Source organism: Poecilia reticulata, chromosome 5, assembly GCF_904066995.2.
Source record: "Poecilia reticulata chromosome 5, P_reticulata-male-v2, whole genome shotgun sequence".
Lineage (NCBI taxonomy): Eukaryota > Metazoa > Chordata > Actinopteri > Cyprinodontiformes > Poeciliidae > Poecilia > Poecilia reticulata.
Genome location: NC_088834.1, coordinates 22,949,475 through 22,970,574, shown reverse-complemented (window position 1 = coordinate 22,970,574; position 21,100 = coordinate 22,949,475). Strand labels below are relative to the sequence as shown.

General features: G+C 41.1%; 1 protein-coding gene across 4 annotated transcripts in view; it reads right to left on the bottom strand.

The window, feature by feature from the left end:
* Positions 1-1,118: 1,118 nt before the first annotated feature.
* plxna1b (plexin A1b) overlaps positions 1,119-21,100 on the bottom strand; it is a 213,921-nt gene continuing 193,939 nt past the window's right edge. For 2 of the 4 annotated variants that reach the window (XM_008409387.3, XM_008409388.3), the window contains exons 22-32: positions 19,944-20,200; positions 15,379-15,445; positions 11,758-11,904; positions 11,440-11,599; positions 11,006-11,109; positions 10,439-10,547; positions 8,957-9,147; positions 7,250-7,419; positions 6,879-7,091; positions 6,636-6,786; positions 1,119-5,815 (exon numbers count right to left, since the gene is read on the bottom strand). In XM_008409387.3, coding sequence (XP_008407609.1) covers positions 5,720-5,815; positions 6,636-6,786; positions 6,879-7,091; positions 7,250-7,419; positions 8,957-9,147; positions 10,439-10,547; positions 11,006-11,109; positions 11,440-11,599; positions 11,758-11,904; positions 15,379-15,445; positions 19,944-20,200 — 1,665 coding nt within the window. In that variant the 3' untranslated portion in view covers positions 1,119-5,719. The remainder of the gene's footprint in view (positions 5,816-6,635; positions 6,787-6,878; positions 7,092-7,249; positions 7,420-8,956; positions 9,148-10,438; positions 10,548-11,005; positions 11,110-11,439; positions 11,600-11,757; positions 11,905-15,378; positions 15,446-19,943; positions 20,201-21,100) is intronic. The other 2 variants (XM_008409389.3, XM_008409390.3) reach the window with 1 other exon arrangement.

Genomic DNA, 21,100 nt, shown 5'->3' with positions numbered 1-21,100 from the left:
GAGAATGACACATTCCAGAAAGAGGCAAGACATGTAGCATTTAGATTCCATCCATCCATCCATTTTCTTTCACCCTTGTCCCTCAGTGGGGTCGGGAGGGTTGCTGGTGCCCATCTCCAGCTAGCGTGCCGGGCGAGAGGCGGGGTCACCCTGGACAGGTCGCCAGTCTGTCACAGGGCTACACAGAGACACACAGGACACACAACCATGCACACACACACTCACACCTAGGGGCAATTTAGACAGACCAATTAACCTGACAGTCATGTTTTTGGACTGTGGGAGGAAACTGGAGTACCCGGAGAAAACCCACGCATGCACAGGGAGAACATGCAAACTCCATGCAGAAAGACTGGGGCTGGGAATCGAACCCAGAACCTTCTTGCTGCAAGGCAACAGCTCTATCAACTGCGCCACTGTGCAGCCCAGCATTTAGATTATATATATATATATATTTTTAAACAGCACAATATTAAAACCAAAATCAAATTGAGAATTTGTGACATGAGAATGTATGTTCAGAGACTCCTATCCATCCAACCAGACTTCGCCTGATCTGTTTTGGACAAAGAACGATGGGCTAAGAAAGAGCTTAGTTTCTATATGTGCCAAACTAGAGGCGTGTTCCAAAAGACTAGGTAACGTTGGTAGAAAATAAATGTACACCACACTTTTCAGATTTCTCCACCAGAATCCAAAGGAGGTCCATTGGATTCTGGTTTGCAGCAGACTCATTGGCTACCCAAAGTCGTGAAAGGTTTATTGCTGCAGTCTTCATGTTGCTGTGCACTCTAACAAGCTTCCCTCAGACTTTTGAAAGAAAAACCAGGCCAATAGCATCACAGCTCCTCTGTCATACTTACAAGACTGAAGTTCTTTCCACGTTTTCATTTTTCATTTCATGGAGGACTGATTAAAAAACAAAAGTACATGTAGAGTTCAACAAACTCCACCTAATCTTGTTTCACATGCACCTAATTATGCCATGTTGTTATTTGGTAGAACAGATGAGTCACTGGAATGCATTTGGGTCTCTTCACACCTAAAAACAATATAATTACAAACTTTCTATGCAAATTGTGTAAGCTTACCTCGGAATAAAAACTTCAAGCCACAACTTTTTTTTTAGCAAAAAATGTTTAATCTCTTCTTGATGCGTGTTTATTTACAAGTAGTAAATCTGCAAAATAGGAAATAACATAATATTTACACAATGAGTGTTAACCTGCAAACTCGTGACAGTCGCTTCAAGTCTGAAACTCTAAAAAAGCATCAGTAATTGAAGTATTAAAATTCTCTTGCCGACTATCTGAAATTCATTTGCTTTGAGTTTCCATGGATCCTAAGAAACAATCACTCTGGGACAAAACTAAGGAAAAAAAAAAAGTATTTTCCAGATGGAAAGGAAAGCAGGAAAACCAACTGGAAACCAGGTCTTACTTTGATTCAGCAATTATTATTATTATTTTTTTTAAAAGGCCAAAAACGACAAAAAGAGTAAATTATACACCACTGTGTGCTGAGTCCACCCAACCTGAAAGTGGAACTGTAAAATCGGACATATTTCTAAGTTTTGAGGCATGAAATCCAGCAAAACAAAACAGAACCCCCCCCCCGCCACCCCCCAAAAAACAGTGAGTTTCTAGTGAAGAGTTGTAACTCGGTTGCTGACGGCGGTGCTTCAGATGACACACACTTTTAGACATTCCTCCACCTCAGTTACAGTAAATGCAAATCATCGGCCATATTAACCAACGCAAGATGAGAGATGGAGGAGCCGGCAAAAATGGCTTAGACTTGCAAAACAGGTCAATTTAAAAAAGCAAGTAACCATGAAAGTGATAAATGAATCTGACCTCCGTATTCAGCCAGGATGACGCCAACAGAATCAAAAAATAAAGAGAGCCGAGAAGGTTGAACTATTTTTAACGAGTCCGACGGACCGGCAGCTGGATGCCGAGCAGTGTGCCGATTCTGTCCCCTGCACTTAGACACATCTGTCAACAGAGGGCCCTTTGCTGCACATCTGAGCTTCAGCAATCTATTTTCATGCCATGTTATTTATACAATAAGAGCACCAAAAATGTTTTAGAATGCAGCTAAAAGTCAAAGACACAATGAATGTTCATGGGTAAATTAACCACAACAGCCCTGGACTTTGTGATTTTAGATTTTGAACTAGATGTGACCAAATGCACTCCAGAGTCCTTAAAAGACTAGAATTCAATGTGTACAGAAAGTTACTTATTAAAAAAAAAAGAAAGAAATCAAGTTTAGCCTAGTAAACATACCACAAAGTGGTGCCATATTTCAGTACAGTGTGTACACTGTCCACAAACACTTTTCCACACACTTCTTACTGACTAAACATGGAAAAAGGCTAAAGAAAATGTATTGGGGGTATTTCATGGGGTGGGGATAGCTTGTGCCGCCCCCTAGAGTAAGGGCATCCTGGGCAGTCAGCCATAGAGTTCATATACAAAGCACCCACTGCTGCCAGCACAAAGAAAGCTATATTTAACAAATCAGCTTATAGTGGAGTTTTTTTTCCATATTCCATCGAACAGGAGTGACATAAAAGCCAAGGTTTGGATCTAAAACAGAGAATTTTCCATTATTGCACGGATAGACTCACTTGTTTACAGTCTACGGGGTAAACAGTTAAAATGCAAACAAGTTTCCAGTTAAAAACAGGTTGTGATGCATGTCAGTTTCTCAGACATGTAAGGTAAACAAAGTGGTTGGGTTGAACAGCGACAGCATTCATGATGACAGCCCTAATGTTGGATAGAAAAACAAAGGTACAAGAGTTAAAGCAGCAAATCACATTTCCATCACGACGACACAGAGGCTCATCTGACCCGAGGAACCGTTTCACTCCAATCCTTCGGATCAGAGAAAACAAAACCTGGAGTTCAGTCAAGTACTTCAACTTCCGGCAAAGCTGAAGAAAAAAAAATTTTTTTCTCTCTTCCATGTACCGTAAAAATGTACAATTTACATGTCGAAACAAAAACAAAATCAAAATCAAAATCAAAAAAACAAAATAAGAAATAAATGGTGAACCGCTTTTTGTTCATTATGAAAAAGTATACAATTTACAAATGAAAACATTAACAAAAACATTATACAGACCACAGTTTGGTTTCTCGGCAAGCAGAAAATAAAAAAAAAAATTCTTACCACAAGGTCAAAAACTATGACGTCAAGACTTAAAAAAGAAAAAAAGGGAAACAGAAATCCTCTTAAGAGAGAAGCAATAGAAAAAAGCTTAAGCCACACGTGGCAATAGGCTAGTTTTAAAACAAGAGCTGCAGGCTGAGGAGAGGATTACCCAGCCTGATGTGGCTAATGAACAGAGCTGCTTCTACAACCTCAGTGTGGATAAAAAGCTAAAACCCATATCTCAAATTCAAAAGTTTAGAGGTGGAGAGAAATGCTCAGTTGATCTTTTCCATGCCCCCTTTTTTTTGGGGTATTAACACCGAGGAATGCTGGGGAATAATGGCTGGAGGCTGAAAACGGCTTTTCTGACTTAGTTCTACTTTTTAAGGGGCAAAGCTAAATGCTACCTGATCTCATAGCAGTAGTCTGTAAAGCACCAAGAGTTTTGGGAAACCAAATAAGTCTCTCAGTAAGGGTAAACACAAAGTAACAAGCGGTGGAGTCTTGATTGTTACTGCATCTCAGTAAATAAGACGACTATTGAAAACTTCGTTTGCTTCAATGTTTCAAGACAAAAAGTGAAACTCGCAAAGATTCTCTATGTGCAGAGTGATAGACTCCAACAGTTCTGTTCATTTTGACGATTGTAGGTTACAGCTAGTGAAAACCAATCATTCAGGTTGCTAGAAAATAATATTACATATGATCAAATAAAAAGTTTTTAAAACAAATGTAATTTTTATAGACTCATTAGTCATGGGGAAGACTGTTGAGATGCTCCCATTTACACACCGCATGGGGAAAGGATGCCGCCAAGGTCATTGTTAAAGGAGCTGCATTCAGACATACTGAGGGAAAACTGAGTGGAAGGAAAAAAATGAAAGATAGAAAAAGGTGGACAAAGGATGGTGAAGGAAAGGGCATTTAAGAGTTTTGGATTTGGACTGCAAATTCTTCAAGAGCCTTCTCACACACTCTCACACACACAAAAGCTTCTAGGACTTGGGGCTACAATAGCACATTCCTCATGAGATTCCAGTCCTGAATCACAGATTATGTCAAAAGCATTGGAGTGTTGCTCCGTGCCCTGATGCACTGACGTAGTATCAAATTCTGACTCACATGGACATTTTTTTTTGTGTGTGTAGAATTTTAGGTTTTCATAAGCTGTAAACCACGGTCATCAAAGGTAACAGAAATAAATTGAAAAACATTTCTCCGTGTACAATAAATCTGTATAAAATATGAGCTCAAGTTACTGATCATCATTACTCAGAAATGCTTTAAATGATTGAGATGCATCGGGGAAAACGACGGTAAAATATTTTAGGAGGTGCAACGCAGCCGCTTCGTTGCTCAGAAAGTTAAATGACGGATCAATCAGCTGAGGCAAAAGCAGCCGAGGAGCTGGAAGCTAACGCTAAAATAACCACTGTGTGATATTTGGTATTAGGAAACCAACAGATTGCACCGCCTGAATCAAAACAGCAACTTAACCAAGCTTTTGTCTGTCGCTATGCTTACTTCCACGTTCAAACGATGATCTCGATCAGCTCTTTTCAGTCACTAGGCAATTTTCATATTTATAAGTCAGACTGTATCACATTCCATCTAACAAAATGTCTCTGCACTAAACAACATTCAAAGAAAACATGGCACAGTACAAATTTTTTTATTTTTGTGTTTTTTTTTTCATTCATCTTCTGCCTACTTTTGAGTCTTTTCTTCTGTACTTCAAGTAGCAAATCGTGTTTGACTGTTTTTGTTTATATTGTATTTGTCGGTTTAAATGAAAAAGAACAACAAAAATGTTTCCTCCCTAATCTTTCATTAAAAACTGTATTTATATATAATATCTATATAGTCTTGCTTTGTAACCTTTCTGTAAATTGTGCAAATTCAGCAGTAATACAAGTGGCGAGAGATCAGAGAGTGGGCAGTTGATTACATTTATACAAAAAGAAGAAGAAAAAAAAAAAAAAAGCGTGACAACTGAGTCACATGACCTTCCAAGCGACTCTTCACTGGCTCAGACAGATTGGTCCGCTCTGTTCATCACGCCATGTGTAGAGTGTCTGAGCTTCTGTCGTTTTTCCTGATCATCATCATCGGTGTCATAATGACTAATTCTTCTGAAATCCAAAAGAAGAAGAAGAAGAAAAAAAAAAAAAAACTCAAGCAAACCACAAGCACCAACATCCACGATAATCAAACGCTGTCAAGGACTTGTTCTCCATGTACGCGTGTGTGAAGATTTCTGGAGTCCGAGTCTCTCACACAGACACAAGCCCATGCGCAGCGCCGGGGCTGCAGACGAACACAAACATACACATGTAAGCGTACACAGGCCCGCCCATCTCCGCCGAACCCCGCCCCCCCCAAGTCTGGAGTATACTGCTTCGGTCCTTTTTTGCAGTTCGTGTTTCTGGGGTTTGGATTTTTTCTGTTCGTTTGTTTGTTTGCTTGCTTGTTTGTTTGTTGTCTGAGAAGAGCGAAGGGAGACAGAGCAACAGATGGAGACGAGTAGTGAGCAGAGGGAGCAGGTGGATTGTCCTCAGCTGGCCAGGGCCATTGTGTCGATGACCTGCTCCAGCTTGCTCCTCAGTCTCTGTCTCCTCGCCTGCTCGTCCCGCTCCAAAGCCGACAAGATCTGAAAATAGAAAGGAGAGGAAGTCAGCCAATGTCAAACGTGCATCAACCTCAGTTTTCACAGCATGCGTGGTCTTTTCCACTCTATGCAGAGGTGGTGGTTTACTTTTCTTCCTCTGTTCCTGTGAAAGTTACCATTTGCTTTTTAAAAATTTAAAGTTATGAAAATTGCAATCTCTAACTCACTTGACAACTTAAAGTTAAACTGTGTTTCTTCGGAATTTAACTTGAGTGCTTTCACACTTACGTTTCCCAACTTTGATCGATTAATTATACGACAAGCTTCATAATGAGTCAACAAGCAAATCATTAAAATCTCCGTGTTGGATTTTAATTGCCTAAACTTCTCCAAATCACCCAAAAACGGTTAAATTCCTCAACTAGAGAAAAAAAAAAAATCGCACAACAAAGAAATCCAAGTAACACATTTCTTTAAAAAATTCTTTAAAAAAACAATAGAAGCAATGATACAATACATGTAGAAATTTATTCTTATCTAAAAATAAATCTGGGCAGTTGCAGAATGTTTTATGGCCTTTTATTAAGATCTTGCAGAAACCATATAGTTGGTTAATGTACTTTTACTGCTTTTAATATCCATTCCTGACATAAAACAATTGAGAGCTTATTGAAAGAGAAAGAGTTGACATAATGACAACAACAACAACAACAACAAAAAAAAAGAATAAATAAAAAAGAGTGAGGAAAAAGTAGGTGATTGCAACCAATATGGTCGTCTTGGCTTTCGGTCTAAAATTGTTGCCCGATTTGCTGGTTATCAAACTTCCGAACAGTTTAGTAGGAAAAACATCTAATCTGACCTCATCTTTGTACTTGACAATGTAGGAGTAGATCTCGTGTAGAGCCGACATGCTGTTGAACTGGTTGGCATGCAGCCGGGACTGCTCTGCCAGGTAGGCACTCATGTCCTGGTCGCTGATGGCGGGCATCCTGGAGATGTCCGAGTAGTACCTGAGAAAACCCCAACAGGAGGAGCTTTACAGCCGGAAGTGCTGGAAACAATCTTGGAAGTATTCGCCAGAAATTCCATCAAACCGACTCACCTTTCGACCCAGTTCTTGTAGTTGGGGATGTCTTTAGCATAAAGCAGCTTGTTGGAAGGAGAGTCCTTCCCCAGTTTGTGCTCTGATGTTGAACACGAGTCCATGAACGTCTGAGCCACCACAGACAAGCAGGCGTCCGTGATGCTGTTCTTGTGGATGTCAAAGACAAACTGCGGGTTCTTGATCACGTTCACCCAGAACCTTAGCGGAAGACTACAAGGGACGGGGGGGAAAAGAGGCGGAGGTGGAGGAATGGAGAGAAAGACGTGGGGTGTTAGAACCACGTGGCACATTTCAGAGAGAGCATCCGCACCGAGACCAAGGAAAGGCAAAGAGACTGCGGCAGTCAACGCTGCTGGGTTTTCCCTCACCAGTTGCTCTTCCAAGTGTGCCGTACGTCCGGGTCTGTTATCGAGTGTTTGTCCGCCTGCTCGTCCAGGAAGTCAAACATGTATTTGATGGCGAGCGGCAGGGCGCTGCCCCGGTGTGCTGTGCTGAAGATGGTTTCAAACAAGTCATCCACAAACTTTTGGAGGGTACCCTGAACAAGAGAAGGTTGGGAAGCAGTCGTGAGACAATACCAGACAGAATTTTATGATTAAAAACTGATACAGAAGGTAATTCTACTCTAAATGGACAGACGACAACATTGGGAATAAAGTCTGAATAAAGAAGGAGGTTTCTTCATATTCAAACCTCTAAAACGCTCATATCAACTTCTGAATGTTTCCAGACTTTACAGACTGTAGGAACCCTCTAAATATTGATAACCCTGGTAAATGTGCTCACATCAACAATAATACAAATTTTCCCATGCCATTCTGTCCGTTTCCGGGAGGGATAGTGCGAGCGGTTCTGTTGGGTTATGTTTAATTAAGAATTAAGAAGTCAGTCTAACCCAAAACGAGTATATTTGACCTGTTGTGCTGCAGCTGAATCGGCTTCCACCGTCTAGCTGCGGGCGCAACCTGCCAGGAAAAGGTTTTTTAAGAATGACAGTGCTTTGCTTTCAGTGCTCCAGCTTCCTGAGTTTGTGATGATGGAGAGTGCTCAGTAGTCTTTACTGTATTCAGGAAGGGGCTCAATGGGAGTTCAGCCTAAGGCTCCTCTGCCATGTTTTTTTTTATTTTTTTTAACCACAACACAACTCTGGAGAGACCGAATCCTTACAAAGTCGTCTGAAGTTGAAACTGTTTTATATTTTCTACAAGCCTTTCCTTCAAGGAACATGGCCACTTTCTGAAAAAAAGTCATTTAAACCAGCCGGAAAGTTCAAGTTACAGTTTTGTACCAACACATTAACAAATCTGCCTCCTAAACACACAAGGCTGAGGGGGGATGTAATAAGTAGAAGCAAACTGCAGAGCTCCATGTTGCCCACATTATCTTCCTCCTCAATCATTTCCTCATTGAGGTTGTGGTAATACAGCTAATCTTCCTGGAGCCAACCTGAGGAGAGGAACATTGAGGCTATGGATCTTCTCATTGCTTTCATTGCAAATACGACACAAAAAGCACAAAGTTGTTGCCAGAAAACAGTTGTGTGGTTTTTGCTGAGCTCCCAGGCTCTTACTAAAAGCAGTTGAGACCCAAAAAAGTTAATTTTGTTTATGAGATTAGGGTTTTTATTGAGTCAAAAAAAAAAAGGATTTGCTGTCCCTTCAAGTAGGTGTGGTTAATCAGTGTTTTATTTATTTTTTTTACCCCAAAAAAGTACTTTTAACATTTTGTCTACCACCTGAACAAACCTTGCTGACTTTTATCTGCATAAAAACTACCAGCTCTCACACGGCATCTGTGTGTTTTGGAGTTCATGGTGAAATATGGTGAATAATGACCTGGATCTAGAAGCCCAGAGGCCGCCGACAGAGGGCCCAGTACCACCAAGCTAACAACTCAATAGTCAAAGGTCAACCTCCTAATTAAGACTGTACATATGTGTGTCTTTGTGGAAAAGGTTATGAAAAATGTTAATGAGCTTTGAGAGCACCGCCAAACAAAGGTCAACAGAGACTGCAGGTTTAAATGGACTACACGACACGGTTCGTGTCGGAGGGGGAGGATCGGTTTCTTGTTACCTTAGTGGCAAGCAGTCTGGTCAGGTAGATCTCCGAGACCATCTTGCTCCCCCTGTCGCCCTCCCTCTGGTCCGAGTGGTCGTGGTTCTTCACCAGATGCCACAGCTTGGTGCCGCTCTCGAGATCAGGGGTGATCATAGGCGTTCGGGAGCGCAAGCTGTCCGGACTGCTGGCTGTCCTCAGCATGCTCTCTGGAAGGTCAGGTTAAAAGCGCAGTGAGATGTATAGCGAGAGAAATAAGGACTTTCACTTGGATTTATTTTTGTGTGTGTGTGTGTGTGTGTGTGTGTGTGTGTGTGTTTAGTGAATCATTAAGACAGAGAAAGAATTTCAAATAATTACTTCAACAAGAGTAAATCCATATGTGCAGAAAACAGTGTCCTCTAGTGGAGAGGGTAGGACTGTTTAGTGTACATTTACAGAAATACATTTTTTTTTCTCGCATTTTGTCACATTACAACAAAAACTTTAATGTTTTTAATAGGGGTTTTAAGTCACACTCCAAAACAAAATAGTGCATAATTGCAAAGTAGAAAGAAACCTTCTAGTTTTTAGTTAGCATTTGTGTTCATTGCCCTAACAATGACAAGTCCTTTAATTAGTCGTTCCACCAGGTTTGCACATCTAGAGACTAAAATATTTGTCAATTATTATTTGTAAAATAAGTCGGGTCCAGTCAGTTTCAAGCCTTTCCATTGAATCAAAAAGTCAACTTTAGATCTGCACTGCACCTTTGCAGCACATGGATGTGGTTATGTGACACCCCTCACTAAAGTGTCCCACATTTGAATTTTAAAACACACCTATTAAAATTAGATCTGATACAAACTGTAAAAAAATAAAATAAAAAAAATCCTGATTTAGGAGCACAGTTCAGGTCCACAGAAAGATAAAGGCGGAAATAAAAGAACTGCAGCAGCTGCAAACAGTAAACCTTCCTGTGAAGTTAAAAGCTTTTTGAAAGGTGACAGCTGTGTCACTCTTTCATTCCTGAATAAAAATGTCTGTCTCCCTCCACCTCCCCCCTCTCTTCCATTTATCGAACAATGATCCCATATTTGTGACACAGAGCATTATACTTTCGCTCCGAACGCTTGTCACTCGTGTGACAAAGCAGGAAAGGATTGGGAGGTTTGAGACGACAGGCGGGAATGTGGACCAGGGGCGGGCGGAGTAAAGGTAACGGGGAGTGTGTGAGTAGATATCTGCAGTAAGTATTAGGCAGCTAAAAAGCAAAAAAAAATAAAATAAAATAAGGTGCATTTCAGTAATTGTGTCCAAATTGTTAACATATTTTTGATTATTTCATATCTTGCTGCCGTTCCACAAACGGATCAAGCATTCTCTCTGCAGCAGAGAGGCGCAGTTCAGACATTTAACACTGTTCACACGAAATGACAGCGACAAACAACAAACCCACATACAGTAGCAGTGCACGCAGACAAATATATACACACAGACACACATAACACACACACACACCTTCTCTCGTACCATATCTGCTGAGGGACTTGGTGAACGTGGAGGAGTTGGAGATGTTGTAGGCCGAGTTCTGTTTGGGCACCAGGGCGATCACGGAGCCATCTGTCACCTGCAACACCATTTCCAAGTTGAGTTTCGCAGCGCAGCAGAACGGCCACCAGCAGGACTTTACCGCCCCAAATGTTTTCTGGAATCTGTTTCCAATTCGCCAGATTTAAAGTGGCCTTAATCGATTGACTTTCTGATCCGGTTAAGGTCTTTAATGGTGTCTGCTACTTTTTTCATTCTTGTTTCCCAGTTTTTGGCCATAACAGCAGGTTGAACAACTGGAGCATGAGAAACCAAGCAGCTTGGGATTCATCTCGTAGATAATGGTATGTATAATCTGGAGTGCAAATGAGCTAAAAAAAAAACTTTAACAGATTACAATTAAGTTTGATTTCATGGCTTAAATTTGTAAGGAAATTAGGACTGGATCAAGTCTTTTGCACTCGAACTAGACTAATTATTTCAGATAAAATAAGACGTATGGAGCTGTACGTATGGAAGATCTCTGCAGCTGGATACCTGGTAGTGAGCGAGGGTGTTTAGTCTCTTCCAATCGTTATCGATCTTCGTGGTGACGTCCTCGTCCTGCAGGATGATCCGTGCCATCCTGCCTTGCCGCCACTCTGTCAGAAAGCGGAAAACGGATAAAAGGAATCAAACAAGGCGAGGACACAAGCTTGCACCAATTTACCACTTCAGAACAACAATGCGCGCAAGGAAATTTGATATTTTTGTTGAAGAAAAGGAGCGATTTTAAGAACTCTTGAAATGTTTCTTTTATTCCCCTTTTCTTCCAGGTGTGCATTCTCTTCTCTTCTCTTCTCTGAAGGGCACCCAATGGCTTCAGAGAGCGCTTGAAAAGATTCCTTCTTCACTCCCCCGCTGAAACACGCCTTTGTCGAGTGTGATAACTCGGAAGTGTCTGCAGCATTTTGTTCAAGCCGAGTCCTCACCGAGATCCATATCTGAGGCCTTCGGTCTCTGGGAGTATGGGGTCCCCTTGTACACGGCGTCCAGCAGCTTTTCCTTCACCTGAGTCACCGTGTCACAGTTAAGGGTCTTCACGGTCACCTCGGGGGCATTTTCATTCTCCGGGTTCACACAGTGCAGCGTCTACATGGAAAAAAATAAAATGGTTTACGTATGGACTTAGGAGGTCGGAACTGCTAATTTACAGGAATAGATTCAGTTTCATAAAAAAAAAAAAAAAAAAAAAGTTTATATTGGTGTCATGCATAAAAATTTGTTTACAAGATTGCATGAATACTGACCAAAGTTTTGTAGTCAATTTGTTGTCTGATGAGTTTATCCTCACTGAGAGAATAGCGGGCTTCTCCTGTGATTGCATCTATTGGCCCTTTTTCCATTTGCTGCTTCATAGCACAGTAAAGCATGAAGAGAGGCTCACCAGCACATTCCTGAAATAAACAAACAAAAAACAAAAACAACATAGAATCAGATGCGACTTTTGTATAAATGCAACTCTACAAAAAACATTCTAGCAAAATGGATAATTTTGTTGAGCGTTATATTTCACTGGTTATATTTCTAATCTTCTCTGAGGGCAGCAGAAGAAGAGCAGGAAAGGACAACAAGGCCACGGCCAATGTTGGCAAACAGAACAGGACAGACAGAACGACTCTCCCCAGAGTCTCGTCTCTATGAGGGGGAAAAGGAAAAAAAAAAACACGCTGTGAAAAACTCTATTTGTGTGTGAGGGACCGACTGAATGGGCGGGGAGGAGGAAAAAAATCAGAGAAAGTGTGAGTGAGACTGAGTGGCAATTGATGGAGGAGTTAATAGAAGGTTAATGACTGAGGGCTGGAAAACGCTTGGAGAAGCACTTTGGTGTGCGAGACGTGTCAGCCAGGCAACAAGCGCTGGGACGTGGGGGCCCCCTGTCTGTCGCTCCGTCTCTCTCCCTGCTCACTTTCGCCTCCTTTTCATCCAGTTGTTCGGCTGACCCTGCCGTCTAAGCGCTGCCTGCTGCACCGCTTCTTGAAGTCGGGCTCTATTTCTTGCAGCGTTAGCCGTCTTTCTTATTTATATACTAATGCCATTCAGAAATGGAGTGAGAACCAGAACCACACCACGTAGTTTCATAAAATGCAGAATCGTTTCAGATCTGAAGACGCTCTAAAATGAAACTTCACTTCTCTGTTAAGATGGCTTTCCTTTTAAATTACATACATCAAGTTTAAGTTCAGATCACATAGATTCAAACGATCATTTGCATGAATTTGTGTATTTACAGATGATCTTTGAATGATTAGTGTGAAATGCTTTCCAACTATGTCAACTTTAATAGATGAGTTAAATGCATCGTGAGTTTTTGCAGAAGCATTCATTCTCATATTGTCAAGTTACAACCAAAAACTACACAGTATTTTATTGGCTGTAAGCAATTTATTGACACAAGGAAAGAACATAATTGTGAAGATCGCTATAAAATATCTGACCGCTTTTACTCCAACAACTCTACATAAACTCCAGGGCACACAATGTAGAACCACTACCAGAGGGATGCTACTATCAGTTTTATAAAATGCAGGGACTTAAATTTTGAGAACCTTTTCTAGAAAGCAAACCACCAACTCAATCCTCATTCGTTTTGAAGCTTGCAACAATTTTGGGTCCAAAATTGTTACAATTTCTGTCTTTTTCTGAGCTAAAGACAAAACAGGAATGTTCTGTCTTTAGCTCCAGACAATCACTTTTGACCAGCTTTTTTGTCCTCGATGGAAAAAAAAAATAACATCCCCACATCATGATGCTGTCACCACTATGTTTCACAATGATTCCTGTTTTCAGAGTCGTGTGTAATGTTGGTTTTCCATTGTCTCGATTGATCGTACTGGAATCTATTTTGGGGTATTAGTGCTAATGGGGGTTAAATAGCAATACAAAGTCATTGCATTCTCATTTCTCCAACTCCCCAAATTAAAAATAATTAAAAAAAGGCAAAACAGTACATTAGGAATGCACAATATATTGGAAAGTTATTATTATTACAAATATATTGACATATTACTGTATCCAATATCAACATTGCAAACAACCTGAAATAAATATAAGCTAATTAGAAAAGCATCATGCATTCTGATGCTCCATGCTGGTAATGTATTTAGTGAAACTTTAAGCAGGAGAAAAGCAGGAGAGTTTTAGGAGACTATTAAGATATTTGTGCAGAGTTATTAATAAACTATAATTATGTTGCTCTATGGTCAAAACAGCAACTATTCTCTCCTTATGTGGTGTAAGTGTTTGCTATGAACGTCAACATGAGGACGTTACCACAGTCCGGACAAGTATTTATCTGAATGCAGGTCTTCACATTAATGTAAAATATATGTACAATTTCACATTTACCTAATACTGTGCAGACCCGTAATGCATAATCTGTTACTGCAATGTTGCAAAATGGAGAAAAGTTCAAGAGATGTGGATATGTTTGCATGGCACAGTGTTTCCCTGTCCAGCATCCTTCAGCCAGGTGCGCACATCAACAGGACACAGCCATGTTGGCGAGCTAGAAGATGAACTCTGTGGGATCATCTAGCTCCGCCTGCCTCCAACGGTGAAAACACAGCACACCAGCAGACGTCCTCTCTTTCTAGCAGCATACGAATCTCGGCCCTTCTGTCTCCTTCAAATGCTGCCAGTGTACAAATCAGCAGCTTGCTGGTATTTTTTCCTTTTTTTTTGCAATAACAAAACAAAACCAATTTTATGCAATTATGTGTGATTTCACCAATAGCAACAGGCAGAAATACCAGGTTTAGAAACAGAACAAAAACACGAGGTCCCTGACCCTCCCGAACGGGCCAGGGAAAAGAGGACAGGTGAACTTTAAGAACAGGGTAATGGATTGAAGATTTCTTTTTTTGTTCTTCTGCTCTATGTTCCCTTTTATGGGTAAAAGCTCCATCTCGTCTGCCCCGCCGAAACACTACTTGACCTTTACCCGTCTCTGTTCACACCTGGCTGAATCTTGAAATTGTTCCGGGCCTTTCTTTTCCGTGACCCTTGAAAACTCAGGAGAAAGCAGAGTCGCAAAGGTTGGATAAAAGCCGTCGTGTTTTCTCCATTCCAATTTCCGTCCCCCTCCCCTTCTCCGCGTTTCTATTTTTTTCCCATTTACAGCTTCTAAAACGTCTTCTGAATAAATTTCACCTCTTCGCCTTCCTCTAAACATTTTCCACCTTTTTCGTGTTTTGCCTCTGTTGTCTTAGGCTGGTCTAAAGTTCATAAACACAGCTGCTGAATAAATCCCCAACAGCTTCTCTCATAACCCACTCTCCTTTTACTGAACTCCACTCCGGCTGTCCAGTCTCGCATTTGAAGCCAAGACACACACATGAGTGCAAGATCCAAGCCCGACACACTCTCATACACAGATGCTAACTGGGACCCCCTGGGGCTTGGCCGGTTTGCTGTCCAGCAGACTGGCTGTTCTGACAGGGTGTTTAAAGCCCCAACGCTAACTGATTAGCTCCAGCAACATTTGAGTGGAGGCAGCGCATGAATTTAGTAGCATTTAGTGATTCCCTCTCATGTGAAATCAGAGGGAATTATTCAAAGATGCAAAAACACGCACACCCACACACGCACGCACCCCCCCCCCCCCCACACACACACACAGACTGAAAGAAGCAAGAAAAAGACATTTGATTCTATATCTTAAGACAGAACGGCTTTTGGGGATGACAATATCAACGACTGGGTCTGAAGAGGCTTCAGTCTCTGCAGATGCAGTTGGGAAACGGGAGTCTTTCTAATGAAGGGCCAAGGTGTGGCTCTGCTGTCTTTTCTTATGCTGCGGCTGTTTGTGAGGGGGTGTCAGAGCTGCTGCCGCTCCAGAAGTTCGGTGTTTATCCTTGTGACAGTTTTACCTTGAGGAACTTGTAAAGCAGGAAGGTGAACCAGTTGGTGAGCATCTTCTCCGCTACTGACTCCGTCCTGCGAGAGAAGGAAACAACGGTCTGATTGGTTGGAGTCTGAGCAACAGAATAATGTAAAGAGACTGAGGCGAAAGATGTTTATATCCCTCCACACGCACGCACGCACGCACGCACGCACGCACACACACACACACACACACACACACATCCCCGGCTCATACAGGTAGGCCCAACTAAATTAGAATATCATTCAAAAGTGAATATCTTTCTGAAATTTGATTACAAAATTTAAAAAATTTTATTTTATTGATTTATTACACAAAGAGATATATTTACAGTGTTAATTTTAGTTTATTTCACAATCCTGGCCTACATATAGTAAAACCCAAATTTTATTTTATTTTTTAAAATATTACATAAGACCAATAAATGTAAGGATTCTAATGTTGAAGTATCAGCCAACTGAAGAGTACATCCGCTGTATAGAGTATATGAACTCATACATGTTCTGGCCTCCTTTTGCACGAGTTATTGCATCAGTTCAGCTTGGCATGATGGTGGTCAGGCTTTAACAGCATCAGTTTCTGATATCTCTCTGCTTCTTGGTACCTTTGTGAGTGTACTGTGAGTGTACTGTAAAGGCATGGTAAGACGCCTTTCTTGTTTTGGCTAATTCAGGAGAGGCTTAACACAAGGAATGCAACAATTGTAGCCCATGTCCCTGATCCGTCTGTGCGTCACAGTTTATGAAGCTCCTGTGAATCTCCTATGGCCTCAAAACCCTGTAATGTTACCCTTGTTGTACATTTTCCCCCCAGCTTCTCTTCCACTTGCCTTCCCAGTAATATGCCTGGATGCAGAAGCCAGTGTATGTATAGCTAACTCCATTAGCAATGAGATCTGTATCAAAAGTTTTTTTTTTTTTTTATTGGTCCTGTTTTAATACTCTGAGAAATTCAAATGAAACTAAAGCTTGAAATATACACTCTGTGTGACATAAATCTATGCAATAAAACAGATTCACTATTTAGACTGAGTCACACAAATGAGAATTAACTTTTGAGTAATTTCTACATTTTAATGTTTACATGCACATGTACTGTAGCTACAATCTGTTCCCATAGAGCAACGCTTCGATCAGATACAGTGGGACATCATCAGTCTCCATGCAGTACACCTCTGGTCTCCTTTAAAAAACCAAATTGCTTTGCAAAACGAATGCCTGCATTTCATTTATTGCTAAAGCCCCTTCTCGCTTTTCCTTTGTTTTTCTAAGTGGGCTTGCTTCAAGCAAACCCACTTATAAAAACAACAATTAGTGTAATTCAATCACCTCTCTTGTTAATCATAAATTTGCAACGCTATGAGGGGAACATCTGCTCATTTACTTCTTTAGTAAACAACAGAAGCATCAACTAAATAAAATTAAAAAAAGAAAACAATTAAAGGGACAGCACTTGGCAAGATGCATTCTGTTCAACTTTCCGAACTCCTGAGAACACTTTCAGCAAAGTCGGATTTTCTTATTTAAGGGAATCGGCTTAACGCACCTGTAACATTAACAATTATGATAACAGTAACTCTCTCAGGACTTGTTCATGTAAAGCAAGTGGAGCTAGAATAAATGCACAAATCAACATGTGCTAAAAGGAAAAGAAAAAGCCAGGAAATTAGCAAATGTATCTATTTATTAATCTGGCAGCTGATTAAAAAAGGCATGATTAAAAATAGCGTTTTGTCATTGAAAATGTGTTGGACATCAGATAAAGTGTCGGTCTTAATCTCTTGCAGGCTCTCAATTTGCTGCCATTCAGAGTACATATGTCACATTAAACATTTTGTGGATGGTTTGTAATTTTAAATATTTAAAATGTCCTTTTCTTGACAGAGACTATGTAGTGATTTGGAGAGTACAATATGGTCAGACATTTCAGTATCAGTGTATTTTTTCAGAGGAAGGCGTTTTAATTAAGAAACCATATTTGTAGTTTTTAAACTTGAGCTTCAGATAGGAACTAATTTTATAGTAACAAGGTTTTATTTTAGGTACAATAGGCATCAATTCTGCTGAGATCTTGGACAAAAATATTATCTTGATGGTTAACTGGTTTATATTTTTCATACAACAATACATTTTTAATTTTATGTTTTCTCTGTCAATATGCAGACCAATACATGCTATTTTCTGGTCAATCTTCTACTAATGTTAAAAGCTTTTCATGATAACTGAAGAACAACAAAAAAAAAGATGGAATAAAGAAGAAAGTATGCCACTGTTTGAGGAAAATCAGTGTGAGCCTATGGAAAAAGATGGGAGATGAACTCCTGCATTTCTGGGAGCCTCCCAGTTGGACAAATAAGTGTTGTTTGATGTATGTCACTCTTTTTTTTTACCCATCTGTCAGAAATGAAAGGATATGCAATGGGGAATGAAAGTGCTAGGGATGAAAGAAGGCAGTGAACAGGGACAGAGGATGCTGCTGGGGTATACTTTCGCATCAAGAAGCTTGAATACCCACAAACTGGGTTGACAGAGTTTAAACAGAGCAGCAGGTGATGTTCTCCTGGTCGTACGCCCACAGGTCTCAACTTTTAATGAAGACACAAATATGTCCAAAGCAAGAGAATATTTCAGGAAGAGAAGTAGAATTAACACAGGAAACAATTTCTTATGAATAAAATTGTTATATAGCTGTTAGAATGTCTAGCATTAATTTTAATAAGCTTAATGAGCGCCGCTCCTGACGCCACTGCAAATAGCAGGGACAGTGTGTTGTGACTGTGTGCCCCAGGAGCAGATTGGAAAAAGGCTTCACACGGACTCGGAGTCATTTCTTGATTAGATTTTTAATTAAATATCTTCCCGAGGAGTGGAGGAAGAGAGGGGGAAAAAAGTAGCTTTTTATCATTAAATGTCTAATTCCAATTTATTTGGAGACAGACCATTTCTTTAATTGTGTCTCTCCTTAACTATGTGTATCTTTTCATGGCTGTCTGTCGCAGCTTGCTTTTTCCTCCCTACTTTTCGGCTCTCTCACCATATTGGACGGCTCTCCTTGTGCAACAGCCGTACTCTTCTCCCCCTATACGTTTCTCCCCCATCAATTCCCCTCAAGCCTAAATCTCCCTGTAGACATTTTGCCTTCTGTTTCTGTCAATCACCACCTCCCTGCGTCCCTGGAGCTCCATCCACCTTTCTCGTGCTGCCTCTTCCTCTTTCACCTCTCATATTTTTTTCTCCTCCATTGCTCATCTCTCTCCTTTCCCTAGCAAAGCCCTCCTCTCTCTCTGTTCTTCACACCTGCTCTGCTCCTCGTACTTCCTCCCCTAACTACGTCTCTCGCTGAGAGTGCAAGAAGAGGGGATACGGCGGCCTGTCTCACAGCAGCTCCGGTGGGAGTGCATGTGTGCTCAGGGGTGTAATCCTCTCTGACAGGGACAGGGCCGAGAGATAGAGACAAGGTATAGTCACAAGCGCTTCAGAAGCCGTAGTCGCCGTCCCTCGCATTCACTTCTCTCAGCATCAGGCCATCAGGACGGGAAAAATCACTGGCCTGACAATCTCACAGCGCACTATCCTCTGCATTTGACAATATTCTGTTCATTTGATTTTATCATCTTGAGAAAAGCCAAACACTGACCCTTGCAAAACTACTTACACCCCTTCAAATTTGTTTTCCCATTTTGCCACATTACAACCACAAACCTCAGCATATTCAATTTGGATTCAATTTGGAAAAGGATGAATGCTTGCTTTTTTAAAGTTTAAGATCTGAAAAGTGTGGCATGAATTTGTATTTAGCCCACATGAGCGAATACTTTGAACAACATTACAGCTGCAGTGTGAAAGGTTTATGTCTGAGGCCTCTTTGAACATCTGAAGTTTGACAATATTGACAGTTCTCCATAAAAAATAACTCAAGTTAAGGCTTGCCACAGATTCTCAGTTGTATTTTGCTCTGAACTTTAACTGGACCATTCCAACGACTGAATAGGTTTTGATCGAAACCTTTCCACTGTCGCTCCAGCTGAATTTTAAGCTGCTGGAAGATAAATCTTGATTTTAAGGTTTTTACAGTTTGCCTACTCCAACAATGTTCCCATCACTTTTGACAGCCTCCTTGTTTTCAGCATCATGCTGCCATCACTAACTTTTATCATGGTGATTTGTGTGTTCAGAGAAATGCAATGTTGGTTTGGCAATATTCACCATAAAGTTTAGTTTTGGCGTCACCCTACCAGAGGTTCTTCTTCCTCAAGTACAAAGTGTTTCTGCTGTGCCTTGTGGCAAAATGCAAACAGGATTTCTACAGTATCCTTTCAATAATTTAGCAATTTAGCAATAAAGAAAATAGCTAAACATTTTTATTTGGCCAACTAGTGCTAACTTACACTAAAAAAACCTCTCCTGAAAGACCAATAGATCTAAACAAAGACTTGAACCCACACAAACACAGTCCACAGGGCATTAACTTGAAGCTCCACTGGAGGAACCGACATGTTTCGGTGCCGTTCCAGCCGCTCTCCCACCCTCTATTCATCCCTCCTTTCCTTACCGCCTGAGCAGCAGCTTCGGGTGGTTCTTGCTCTCCAGGTTTTTGTCGATAAGGTCAGACAGGAGCTGTTTGAGGACACCCGTGGCGTACTCCATCTCCCCCTGCAATGCTGTCATGATGAGAGAAGCCACGTTGCCTCTGTCTCGCATGGAGAAGGACCTCTGAGCTTCCAGCGTGCGGATGAATGTCAGCAAGAAGTGCTTTTTGGTCAGTAGCTGGCCGAACAACGTTAGGGCCTTCTCCACATTTGCTTGGACCTGGTGGAAAAGGGAAGACAGAAAGAGTGAAAATAGAAAAGAGTGGGGAGAGTATGAGACATGAATAAGCAATTGTTAGAATAAAAAAAAGATGAAGGCAGTGTAACTGAAGCAGGTTTTTGGTGAGAAGAAGAGAAATATGTGAAAAAGAGTGAAGGATGGGAAACTAAAGATGGGGGGGGAAAGGTGTGGAGTAATTGGAAAAGGTCACAGACAAAAATGGAAAAGGAAGAACAAGAGTCGACAGAGAACAGAACTGATTGTGAAGCATAGTTGTGAAACTATGCCTCACAAGTTGCGTGTGAAAATTTGGGAACATCTACAAATAAATCTTCGATTTGTTCCTTTACACCCATGTATGTCAACATCTCCGGAACAAAGCACCTCGCTCATTTTCCTGACAACCCTCTTTTTCTATACCATCTGGTGCAAGCCTCACTTTGCCATTTTCTCTCCTTCTATCCTAAAGCAATGGCCAGGCCTCCCCTTGTGAGAGCCACAAACACAGATTCGAAGAAAGAATGTGAACTTCATGCTGTAATAAGAAATTGATCTGCCTGCTAGCGCACCACTGTGGCCTGTGATTGCCTGGGCCATACAAATGAAAATCCAATGCTGTGTTACACTATCCCTTTGGAACACAGCTGATAGCACAAGCACATAGAGAACGTCTCCGAGGCCTGCTCCTGCAGCCATGACAGAGGAATACAACTCTGCATTTTCCAAAGGGTGTAAACATCATGGGGCCTGGATGGTGGTAAGGTTTGCAGCACTGTTGCAGGAAGGTCATGGGTTCAAATTCCAACCTGGGTTTTTTTCCCCTTGTACTCCAGCTAAAAAAATTAATGCTAGATTAATGCCAGTCCTGAATCAAGTATCATGTGAATCAGAGTGAAAACA